Raw genomic sequence first — 13,421 nt, forward strand, 5'->3', positions numbered from 1 at the left:
ATGAAGTTTAAAAGATTAACAAAGAAGGCTATATGCATTCAAGTCATAAAACTACATTTGTCATCATTGTTATACATGCAGGTGATTGTTTTAGTGTTTCCAGAGGCAAGAAGAATGGTTTACAGTTGAAATAAAATGTAATCTTGATTTAATATTATATTAGTTATCAAAATAATTAGATAAAAATCCCATTTGATGTCATCAATTCATTGGGTTAGCTTAAACAATCTATTTCCCTTTTGATAAAAATGATTGAATATTGACAGAATCTTTTTTTGTAATTAACTGATGGCTTTAAAACCAATACAAACAGTACTAACATGTCAACAAAAAGGTTCTAACTATATGGGGGGCAAAAGAGAAGTCAGATATTTGAAAAGTTACATACTTGTTTTTGACCTTATACATTACCGGTAAACATAGTTTTCCCCATTAACTCCTCCTTATGAAAAAAATACATACCTTTAGTTTGTCTTTGTTTTAACAAACAAGCCACAATGTTACACAAATGAACGACAGTTTGTGGAACAATGCAACTTTACCATTAAGGCTATCTGGGTCAAAGGGTACACAATAAACATTTTAACAAAGAGTTTTGATCATATAAATGCAAAACTCGGTATTGTGGCTTAGATAGAAAAGTTTGAAAAAAAATTGTGAAGATGAATGGACCTAAAAAACAAAACAAAAAACAAACAAACCGAGAGTCATAACAACATTTAATTTCCCTTTGGGATCAAAAAAGTATTTTTGAATTGAACTGAAATACAGGAAAATCCTGAATGTAATGTTTGAGGCTGATGCAGACGATTACCTTCCAGTCGAACATTAACCCAAGTCAGTTTCATAGAAATGCATTTTTTCTCTTAGAAGTTAAAAGAGGTTGGGTTGTCCAATACAAATATAAGACCAGAATCAAACTGAGAATCTGTTGCAAGGATTGCCAGTTAACAGAACCCATTAATCAGTCTCTACTGAGCTTAAGTTATTTAGTAAAGCATAGTGGATCAAACTCATTATTTTACTGCAAAGCTAGAGACACGCTGTAAACTTGCAGCGGAAGTTGCAGAAAAGAGTGGCTCTATATAGAATGAACCCCTGGAAAACAGAACACAAATGTTTACTTAACCTTCCAGGGTTGTAACTGGAAAAATAATAACATATTTTTCTGTTTGCACAAAATCTTCATAGTTTTGCAGGAGACCAGTTTGTTTCCTGCAGTATTTCTAAGATCCAATCTTTGTTTCGGTTTTCTCAGCTTCACCAGGTTATTACCATGGTCAGCTGATTGGTGGTCAATGAATCACTTATTTTAAAGATTGATTCTCAGGGAGTGTATTATGTAAAGCAATATACCACTCATCATTATATGTTTAAATACTTCTAAGATAGAAAAAAAATCACACAGTTCCTAAGCTACATCCATTACAAAGTGAATCCTGTCTGATTCAAATACTACATAGAATAATACTTTCCAGATATCTCTGCTTTTTCTAGCTTCAGCTGGTCTGTTCCGGTTTGTCTGTGACACCATCTTGGACAGAAGTATCAGCTGTGCTGCTGCCATCAACACCTTTGTTTATAGGTGTTCGAACTTGGTCTGTTTTTCAGTGTAGTCCTGTTTCTCTGACCGTGAATGGCTGGATGTGCTCTCTTTCATCCTCTGACATGGGAGCTGGCTCTGAGCTCGTCTTTCTGGTTGTGTGTTTCCTGGACGGGCGGCCTGTGGAGCTGATTGACAATTGCTTTTTGTATCTCTGCTTCTTTTTCTATGTCTGCTTCTGTCTCCTTGAACCCCAGTTGGCCTCTGCAGATGGCCGTTCACACTGAGCCTGGTTCTACTGGAGGTTTCTTCCTGTTAAAGGGAGTTTTTCCTCTCCACTGTCGCTACAAGCATGCTTGAGGGATTGCCTTTGAGTCAATGCAATCAACTGGTTTTCCTTAGACAGAAAACTTCAAATGAATTTGACTGTATGATCTGGTTAAATTGCAAAGTACCTTTAGATGACATGAGTTGTGAATTGGCTCTATATAAATAAACTGAATTGACTTGAAATAAATAACTATGCTCCTCTTAGTCAATGGATTCCCACTTCACTAACGACATATTGTAGGAAGAACTACCTCTAGGAGGTTAACTAATTGCAAATTTGAAAGGCAAATTATCTTTTCAAATAGTCCACAGCAAACAACCTGAAAACCTTTAAACAAAAACAAACAGGAGCTATGGCTCACTTCACACTCGACTTCATGTATTGGCTTGCTGTCCTGCTAAGCTAATGCTTGTACATAAATAGGAACAAAAACGCTTTCATTGGAGTAAAGTACATTTCATGTGTCTCTTAACATGGGTGCTATAGCTTTAGTTTTGTATATGTCACAAATACTGGCTGAGGAAAATATGTGTCATTGTTGCTGGAGATTTCCCTAAATATAATGCTAGCGCTTTCTCAGTAATTTCAGTATCAAAATTTACTGAAAACACTCACTACAATATTTATCTGCCTAGATGAGTGACACGTAGCAAAACATATGTGAAAAGAATCATACATAATCAAAAAATATGGTTCTTGGAAGTACTTAAAACCTCTTTTTTATACTCTTGTGGCCTGCACCCTACCAATGTTAATGCTAGCCTGCTCAAAACAAGTTAGCAAAGACATAATTAGTTCATGAAATCTTAATAACACAATAAGTCCATACATTTTTTTCACACAACCTTTTCATATTAAAGAAAACAGACAAAGAATAATAATAAAAAAATCCACACAATTTGGAAATATTAAAGATTTAAATGACTATTTTCTATCTTCTGCTACAAGTTGCATTATGCTCACTATGTAGCATCATTAATGTGCATGGCATTTGTTTTATACAGATGATTAAGGAACAAAGATGAACAAATTGCAAAAAAAAATTACTAGCTAAAAGATGATAAAAGGAATTAATAAAATTATACTGGAGTAGTCTCTAATAATATTAGGGATTTTAATGTTCAGCAACTTAATGTTTCTGATTAACGTACACTCCCAGCCATGGCTTGGCATTTTATTCATAGCTGCTCATTTAAAATCTTTCTATTAAAGTCCAGTTCAGTAAATAGGATATATGAGCCCTATGCTGCACTAATAATAAAGTTTAAATTCCCCTTTATTTCTCTGTGTGTAGTTTTGAAAAGCACCCTGAGATAAGTTGAAGTTACCAAGCAACAACAGAAGGTTGTCTGGGATAAAATGGCCTCCCCTGAAAAGAAAAAGGATGTATGATCTGTCAGCTGGGAGATCTGCAGAGTCGCAAATAGTCACACAATAAGAGGATGTAACAGGCAGAAAATAAAAGAAGAATTCAGGAAATGAAGGGCTCTGAGAGACTGGTTCATAACAACTGGGAGGGAATCCAACTGGCAGGATTTCCAGGTGAAGCAAGGGGGGAGTCACCTTCCACATATGGTTGGAGGATACAAAAATAGCTTTAACATTAAAGCATTTTTGAAAAGTCTGTATTATAACACAAACTAGGATTTTTGGTGCAAGATGTGGCCTATTTTTCAACACAGTTTTCAAGTGAGAGCATATTTATTAAAGAAAATATGATAAAATGACGCCATCTGCAGGGTGCTGAAATATAAAACAATGTCTGTCTACTCATCTATTTCAAGTTTCACTGGAGAACTATTACAGTAAAACAAAACCCCTGACTACTCAGTGTCACAAGTACAGAGCAACGGAATTTGCTCTCTGCATTTAACCCATCCCCTTGGGTGGGCTGCTATTGCCACTTCCCTTCATCCCAATCTACCTTATGCTGCCAAAGTGAGGCTAGACTGAAGCTGCTCAGTCATTTTTAAAGATGTCTACACTTGCTAACATTTTCTTCCCATCCTGACAACCTCCACACATCATCTGCTTTTTGATACATTTCAAAATGATGCTGTCTGGAACTTAGCAGAGTGATAATAATCAGATGGAAATGTATCCTCACACTGTTCCAAATGGGATTTATAAGCAGTAGAGCAAAGAAAATTCAGCTGTTGTGAACCTCCTGCTGTTTAGTTACTTGTCCATGCAGGGAATCAGTGAGACATGTCCCACTCAGTCTGTCAGGAAAATATTAATTTGGCTTCAAATAATGTTAACAAAACACTTCTTGAGAGTTATTTTTTATTTGATAGATTGATCATAAAAAATGAGCATCTTTCAGTTTTATATAGTTAGGGTTATACTTTATATATTTCAGAGGAGATAAGATAAAATTCTATGTTTTAATAAATATATAAAGTTTTGAAATTTGTCACATTCTACCCTAAACTTGACTAGCATTATACTGGATAAAAACAACAACAACAACAACAACAAAAAAACAATGGAAGACAGGGAGAGTCAATGAAATAATTGTGCATTTTAAATAAAATCTTTAAAAATTAGTTGAAAATAGTATTTATGAACCCATTTTTAAATACTGCAATTCAAAAATGAATATTAAAAACCCATTTCTAAATTCAATTTCTAAAATCCTTAATACATAGATCTGATAAATATCTTTCTTTATCAAACAATTAAAAACTTTATTTCCAATTTCCCTATCTCCTTGCATTTTTCTTTTAGAAAAAGGTTTAGATTATAGCCACCATGTTGTGATCCAAGGCTGGTCGTCTAACCTATGAGAGCTTCTTATATTTGAATTTTTAGTGAGTATGGGGAAACTTAATAATTTGCAGAGGAACCAGAAGGGCAACACAAATGATATATGGAGAGGGTAAAAATAAATGCAACTGCACAAAGGATTTGAAAAATGTAATAAAATGGAAATAGAAACAGGAATTACCCTTTCAAATGTTTGATAAAGGTATTTATGATTTATCATTTAATAAATACACTTTACAATTCCTCTTTTAATAATTAAAAATGTGGAATTACAAAGCGCTTGTCAAATTGGATTATTGATTATATAAGTATTACATTTTAAATAGTTGCATTTCTTTTTCAGTGATTCTCCACATCTTTAATTGTAATGAGTGAAAAGTATCATATTCTAAATGTTTTAATAAGTAATGGATTCTTTTTATATGTAGCAACTCTTATTAAATACTCTGTAGAAAAAAGAGAAATGTAAAAATAAAAAAAAAAATCCAAATCATGAAGATCAAGTGTTTAATTATAATTCATTTAAAACCTATACCAGTAGGTAGCCATAACTGGTGTGTCTTATTAAATTAAGGGGAGACAATGAAAGTGTTACATGTAGCACATAGAAATGAGGTCTGCCATATCATCCACAGAGTTCTATAGAACACAGTAAATAAACAGGCTCTTTTCCTCTTCTGGATGGTTGAATAACTTCAGTAGGTGTTTGTTGAATTTGTGACGATGCATGGCTTCCCTTTGTTAAGACTGTGGATGAAAAAGAAATATGAATTATAACTCAACATCATGTGATGCACATTAATAAAGAGATGACTGTGAATTTGGGCGTTTCAATAGAATTCTCTGGGACAGAAAGGATGTGTTGAAGCAGTTGTGTTGAAATGCTTTAAAACAAAACACTTAGGGCCGGATTTATCAAGATCCAATTTTGCGTGCAGTAATTTGCGCTCGCAAACTGAAATTTTGCGCGAGGGGCTGAACCATGGTTTGCGGGTGATTTAACAAGTGATTGCGTAACTGGTGGCAGGTGCAAAACTGTTGGAGACGTTTTGTGGTTTGCGGCAAAGTAGTTTGTAGTTTGTACAAACTAGTGCATTAAGAAATTTTAATCTTACAGTGACACCCCCACCCCCTCCAAAAAAAATAATATATATATATAAATAAATAAAAAACTTTGGCAACCTTTATTCCCTAAGGTGGTATGTGGCTAAATTTCTACTTCAATGCAGTAAAAAAACAAACAAAAAAAAACAGGTGTTTTGTATTGGCCTGTAGAAAAATGCACATACCAAATGGCTCACAAGAAGTGACTGTGGATGAGATTACTGCGCGTACGCATCCCCGCAGCATTGGCATGTTGCTCCACAGGCGCAGGGGGGAGGTCGGGGTTCTCTGGTAGGGCATCAGGGCGACATGGCATTTAGAACGTCGGACAGCACTTCTGAAAAACGAGATTGGGAGATCCCAGCTCTCGCTGCAACCGTACGCTGGAATGACCCAGATGCAAAAAAGTGCAACGTTGCAAGGAGTTTTGTGATATCTGGTATTGCGTGAGTCCTCCTTGTGGCTGGCTCCAAATCCATTCTGAGTTCCCCCAACAGCTCCAAAATGGCAATGCTGGATAAACGATATGTTTTGATGATCGTTTCCTCGTTCATTCCAAAAAAATTCACACGGAGTGAAAAAATGCGTTCTCTGCGTCTCCTTGCTTCATTTCGATGTCTCCTTCTTGCGACAATAACCGCTGCCATGTGTGCGCAATTACGCATACAGACCATTTGCACCTTCTTTTGCAACGTGTTAAATATAGAGTCAGATACCGTTAGCAAACTTGCTTTCAGGTTTGATAAATCACTTTGCGAGTGCTAAATTAATATATTTACATGTTCTCCTCCCACAAGACGCACTCTTGCGTGTAAACGCCCCATATTGCATATTCATTGCAGAAAAAGTACTAAATGGATAAGAGGCGCTATTTAGCACGTTTTAAAGACCAAATCCTTTTAGCACGCTGTTGATAGATCAGTTTGTACATTTTTTAGCGTGCGCAGTGAAATAGATCACGCTTTTATACACGCAAACCTTTGATAGATCCGGCCCTTAATACTACACAGCATTTACCAAAATGCATATCCCTTGGTGTGTGGCAGGGGTTGGAATAGTGAGCAATTTTATTATTCTCCTCCTTAAAAGCTTTTGCACCGTGGTGTGTCCGTCGGTGATGATGGTCTGCAGCTTCACATCGCTCTCTCCAAGGAAGCTCAGGCTGCACAAAAATCCCTTCTCCATATGGATCCTGTTTCCACCTTCATTACTCTAAAAAAATAAGAACAAAACTCTGAATTTTACTGTGTGATTCCAAATTAAATATGGATTAATTCCTTGAATAATGTATTGCCGGGTCTACCTGGATGTCAATAACTCATTGCACTGGGGGAGGCAAAAGTTTGGATTTTATTGTATTAAAAACCAAAACCTTTGTTGTTTTTTTTTGTTTTTTTTTTTTACTTGCTTAACAATGATCTAATAGTACAACATCTCATAAACAAGTAAATCAGTCCCATCTCTGTAGAAATTGAATATGTAAATCATTGTAGATTAGAACTCTAAAAGGCTTTCGGACTTTTCCGGTTTCAAAGGAAAATGAACAATATACCGGTAATCCTTTTCTAGAATTTTTTTTTGTGTATCTTTTGAGCAACGAGGACGTCCATCATTCTTGTTTTATTAAAGAGGATCATCAAAGACTTCACCTTAGTCGGTTTACTGGCTTTATTTTTGCCTACTAGCAATGAAATACTGACTGATAAAACATGGTGCACTTTACATTTTCCATTTCAGGGAGGATTTAATATGCAAGTATGATTTTTGAAAGGGGAAATTTTTATGTAGTTTGTTTTCTTTCTGAATGTGTGCACATGCTGACAAAGCTGTTGTTAACCCTCATTTAGTAAAACATTTAATGAAACAATTTTCTCCATGTGTATCTGCTTCAGCCTCCTGAGCTAATGAACCTAATTAAGTAACCGCTCCGGCCCGCTCCCATCCAGACAAATCAAAGCCTACAGCTTCTTTGGTTCCTCCCGTCTTGCTCCGCTCTGACTTCCCTGGAACTCGAGGAGAGCATGCGCAATATTATTACCGGTATCTAATTCATAGAAGAAAAACATGTGGTAATGAACCCTAAATTCAATATGACATAATTAAAACTCAACATCAGCATAAATCCCACATGTTTCTGCCCCAAACATTTTGTTTTCGTTGTGCATCTTTGTAATAGGGATACAGGGTTCCTACAGCATAAGGCAAGTTAAATTAAAGACTTTTTAAGACATTTGAATGCCACTTAAAACAAAAATTTAAGACAAACTTTACAATAAACACAAGAAAAACCTGGTAGTGACAAATTGACCCCAATATTGTCAATTATTTTATTGTTTGATATGGATTACAAAAATAAAATCCAGCTTTGACCAAATACTTATTTTCCACCATATTTTGCAAATAAATTCTTTAAAAATCAGACAATGTGATTTTCTGGATTTTTTTTTCTCATTTTGTCTCTCATAGTTGAGGTATATCTATGATGAAAATTACCGGCCTCTCTCATCTTTTTAAAGGGATAGTTCGGGATTTTTGACATGAATCTGTATGGCATCCCCATCACCAGTGTCATGCAATCACACTGATTTACCCCTGGCAGCATCCTGTGAGCAGAGTTCTCGTCCAGCTTTGGTCAAGCCAAAAGTAGTCTGGCAGGTTTGCTAGACACAGCGAAATAAAACGTTTCTCTTCCCAAAACATTATGTGTTCAAAAGAGCGATATTTTTGCATCCCAAAAACATTGTAGTGGAAAAAGTCACACGTTGTTATCACTTGGTCCTATTTTCTCTCTGTTCGTATCAGTGCGCGCGACACCATGACCTGACAGCTAGGGCCTACTAACCTGACAACAGCCAGATGCGTGTCTCGCTCCGCCTAGCTCCTAGCTAGGCGGAGCGAGACACGCATCTGGCTGTTGTTGAGCTCGCTGTCAGAATGACGGCGCGCACTGATACGAACAGAGAGAAAATAGGACCAAGTGATAACGACGTGTGACTTTTTCCACTACAATGTTTTTGGGATGCAAAAATATCACTCTTTTGAACACATAATGTTTTGGGAAGAGAAACGTTTTATTTCGCTGGGTCTAGCAAACCTGCCAGACTACTTTTGGCTTGACCAAAGCTGGACGAGAACTCTGCTCAATCAGTGTGATTGCATGACACTGGTGATGGGGATGCCATACAGATTCATGTCAAAAATCCCGAACTATCCCTTTAAGTGGGAGAACTTGCACTATTGGTGGCTGGCTAAATACTTTTTGCCCCCCTGTATTTTCGGCAAACCGGATCCTCTTGACATTCTTTTTTCTGTTTGGTGCAATTACAATGGTGGATCTTTACCTGGCTGGCTTCCAACTGATAAAGAACAGCTCAGCTCTGTATTTTGACGGTGAAGGATGGGTACGTGGACGGTGATGTGCGGAGGAGTAGCTGTGGATGTGAAACAGTTCTCATTGATGAACATGACTGCGCAACTGCTCCACACGACGCACGTGAGCAGGGCGGAGCGGTTACAGATGATGTGGAGTCTGGGGGTTAGCCTGATGTCTTTAAAAGCACTGACCAGACAGTAGCTGCATGTTGAAGGCTCCCAGGAACTACAGTATGAAAACTAATTTCATCAGTCAACAACAACATCCAAACACAAATTATTATTGCTCTACCTTGGAGATCTGAGAAGGTGGCGATTAGTTGAAAAAGACAGCTGAACGGAGATGAAGATTTCATGATGGGGCGCTGTCCACCGTAGGCTGACTGAACCACTGGTTGAAGTAGTCGCACTCGGGACATTGCTGTGTGACACGAAGCAGTGAGCCAGTCGTGGTGGTGTCCACAGTACAGCGATTGGTGCACACAGGACAGATTTGAAAAAGTCCGAGCAACTGATCCTCGTGAACGACGTACTTTTTCTTTTTGTGTGGAGGAACTTCACAGGCCGAGCTATACAGAACAAAAGGCATTATTAACCAGCCAAAAATGCGAATCTAAGGACACTGCATTTATATGCATTTACCTTGTAGAGTTCACAGAGCTTGAAGTGGCATTAACATTTAAGATGGGGTCAGAGGCTGACATCTCACACCTTTTTCTCTTTTGAGTCATAAAGGCCACTTGACGAAGACGGGCTTCCATCAAAGTCTCAGTTTCACAAGCAACGCTCCGGTTAAAGGCTCGGGCTTGGGTGGCTGTGTCCATTAAAACACAAGAAAGCATGTTTAGATCGGCAACAATTTGAATACACACTAAAATCTAAATATATATAAGAAGTTAAAGGTATAGTGGAGGATTTTTGCACATTTTTTTAAAATAAAAAAAAAATTCACATGCACAACATGTACCCGCACCTGGGAGGGAACACCAATTAAATGCATGTGAGAGCGTGCACGAGTCCATTTCTTCTGATACATGATCTGTTTAAAAGTTGATGTTTGCATCACTAATACCAGCTTATTTTCCAGAAGAAGATTCGCAATTTCTTCATTATGTCAGACTCACCACCAGTAAGTGCAAATATGGGTGAGCGTGTAGGACGGCCTTACGTAAACGCATCACCAGAGTGATTGACTATTAGGAGGACCACTTATTTAGATGATCCACCCGGAAAAAGAACATCCTCCACTATACCTTTAAATAGCATAAACAGTTAAAACAATTAGAAGACTAAACGTCAAAACTGATTTGAAAAAAATCTAAGAAATTACCTTTGCTTCTCCTAATAGGCTTCAAGTTGGCCTGGACGAATTCATGTTTGGTGAGGATGTGATCTGTCTGACAGCCGATTTCTCTGGTCGCTCTTGACTGGAAAAATAAATATTAAATAATAAGACGTACAATTTACTACCAAGATTATTTTTTGTGACATATTCTCGTGTATTTCTGATTTCTGAAGAAAAAAAAAATGAAGCTGGCACGCAAACAGACTTGGCTTAATGATGGTGTAGGATGTTAGCAATGTATATTATGAACAAGAGGGGAATATGAACATGATGTTGGTGATCAAAATAACTTGTACTAAATAGACATAATCAGGGTCGGCTCAGTGGCGCAGTGGGTAGCACTGCCGCCTTGCATGTTTGCAAGTTTGCATGTTCTCCCTGAGCATGTGTTGGTTCTCTCTGGGTACTCCTGCTTCCTCCCACAGTCCAAAAATATGACTGTTAGGTTAATTGGCTTCTCTAAATCCTCCTTAGGCATGTGTGAATGGTGGTTTGTCTGTGTTGCCCTGCAATGGACTGGTGATCTGTCCAGGATGCACCCTGCCTTTCGCTCATAGACAGCTAGAGATAGGCACCAGCACCCCTCGCAATCCAAGTAGGGATAAACAAGACAGAAAATGGATGGATAAATCAGGAATAGAATAGAAAATTTATTAGACTGGTTTCTTCTTATTGTTCCACAATGGGGAAATTCTGGTGTTACAGCAGCAGAAAGATTATAGAAAAAGTGGTCACACAAATGTGGACCTTAAAAGAGTTGAAAAATAAAAATAAATAAACAAATAAAATACTGTACTGTAAAGTGTTTTTAAAATATCAATACTGTGCACCTGGAGAATAAATAACCAATATGCATTTTTACCCAAACAGAATTGATTGATGTTGTAATTAAGCAAACAAATCCGGAGTTTATTTATATATTTGTATATATATACATTATGTTCATGCACATTATATATATATATATATATATATATATATATATATATATATATATATATATATATATACACACATACATATGTACAAACATATATATACACATATATAGAAACATACATACATACACATATATATATAAACAGACATACACACATAGATATATATATATATATCATTGCTGCTTCTGTCATTAGTCTGCTCTCTGACCTCAGGTCTGTTATCTCCTTGTGGGCGGGGCAGCAGTGTCGGCAGCTTTGACACTTGTCTGTGTGGCTTTTGTCTCACTACAGGCAGAGCAAGGGTGGGGATTCCCTCAGGCTTTAATATTAGCCTCTTAGCAAAGCCCATCTCAAACTCCATCAAGTTGGCGAAGGAATCGCGGGCAAAATGTAGTTTACAGACACCAGCGCCGGGCGGGAGTTCACTGTCATCCTCCAGGCCGATTAAGCGCAACCACTGTTGCCTAATTTTAAAGTCCTGAGGAAAGATGTGCAAGCCTACAGAGCTAATGCAGCCCAGCACACTGCACTTTCTGCCCATGCTACCAGATGAACGTAGAACACTACTAACTACTGATGCAAAAAACAATGGCGTATGCTAACAGCGACTAAGCTAACAATAAATAAGAGGGAACAACCCTACTAAAACAACAAGGCTCACTACATACATGTAAAAGTAAAAAAAAAATCTTAATTCTAAGCAAAATAATCGCTAGCATGAAGCTCGCGGCTACAGGAAGGATCCTTCTTCTTTTCCCTCCTTCTTCTTCGTTGGGCTTTTTGGAATAAACCGGAGGCATCCATTACCACCACCTAGTGGTATGGAAGGCAGCTTAGGTTGTCTGTTCGAGTTTATGTATTTATTTATCCTATATTACGTTATATAATATATTATATATACTATATACTATATTTGTTTTCTTAAGACAAAAAAATAAATAAATAAATAACTTTACATCCATCCAGCTGAGAGGTGGGGTACACCCTGTACAGGTCGCTACTCTATCACAGAGAAATACAGGACAAACAAACATTCACACTCACAGTTAAGGAGAATTTAGAGCAGCCAATTAACCTAACAGTCATGCAGAGGCATAGCCAGGAAATTTTTGGCCAGGGTTGCCAGGCAATAACCAATGTACACTAAGGGTGGCCGAAAGTGTATCAGCAGCAGAACCTCAGGGTCATATTTTCAAAATAAAGACTTACTATACTTTCCTACAGCCTTTGCTAACAAATTGACACATACATTTAAACAACCATGGCATCTAAATTAAAGGTATAGTGGATAAAATTCTTTTAGTTTCGAGTTCTGGGGTGAAAATCTTTTCCATTGACATAACTTACATCCTTTTATTAATAATCCTTTAGCATAAAATTGATATTTAGATGTACTAATATCTACATGAATTGATTATTTAATACATTTTTAATAAAATATTTATATATCTATAATTTCACTGAAGACTCCCAGATTACTTGCAGAGACATAATTTTCTCTTTACCCCATATAACTAAAAATCTAGTTCTAAAAAGAGCATGAATTCTGTGTTTATCATCTTTAATGTTAGTATATTGATGAGTATAATTAACCACAGTGTTTTTTGTAATATATGAAAAATTTAATTGTTTTGAATATTCCACTTGAGAGTATCACTGGTGCCAACGTCTGTATTAGAGGGAAATAAATGGTAGGGGTGGCCAATGATTGGTTAAGGGTGGCCATGGCCACCCCTGGCCCCCTATCTAGCTCCGCCCCTGCTCAGTAATGTTCTTGGACTGTGGGAGGAAGCTGGAGTACCCAGAGAGAACCCACGCATGCACAGGGAGAACAAGCAAACTCCATGCAGAAAAAACCCATGCCAGGAATCGAACCCAAAACCTAAAAAAGGCACAAAAAAGGAACAATTTTACACTTTGGAAGATATTTATGGCAGTAGATGACTCTTTAATAGTTCTAAATTATATCTTCTCACATTCTGATATCTCCCAGCCCCAGGTTTGTTTCATTCTTTC

At 37.1% G+C, this 13,421-nt stretch overlaps 1 protein-coding gene across 1 annotated transcript; it reads right to left on the reverse strand.

The window, feature by feature from the left end:
• Window positions 1-5,251: 5,251 nt before the first annotated feature.
• Window positions 5,252-12,168, reverse strand: LOC119786648. Its single transcript, XM_038290145.1, has 6 exons — window positions 11,614-12,168; window positions 10,450-10,546; window positions 9,762-9,933; window positions 9,412-9,688; window positions 6,765-6,959; window positions 5,252-5,390 (listed from the first exon to the last, which is right to left on the reverse strand). Exons 1-4 carry the CDS (start codon window positions 11,944-11,946, stop codon window positions 9,472-9,474), a joined length of 819 nt encoding a protein of 272 aa, XP_038146073.1. The 5' UTR covers window positions 11,947-12,168; the 3' UTR covers window positions 5,252-5,390; window positions 6,765-6,959; window positions 9,412-9,471.
• Between the last annotated feature and the right edge of the window lie 1,253 nt (window positions 12,169-13,421).

The sequence above is a fragment of the Cyprinodon tularosa genome, unplaced genomic scaffold, assembly GCF_016077235.1.
Source record: "Cyprinodon tularosa strain WSP-4 unplaced genomic scaffold, ASM1607723v1 ctg276, whole genome shotgun sequence".
NCBI lineage: Eukaryota > Metazoa > Chordata > Actinopteri > Cyprinodontiformes > Cyprinodontidae > Cyprinodon > Cyprinodon tularosa.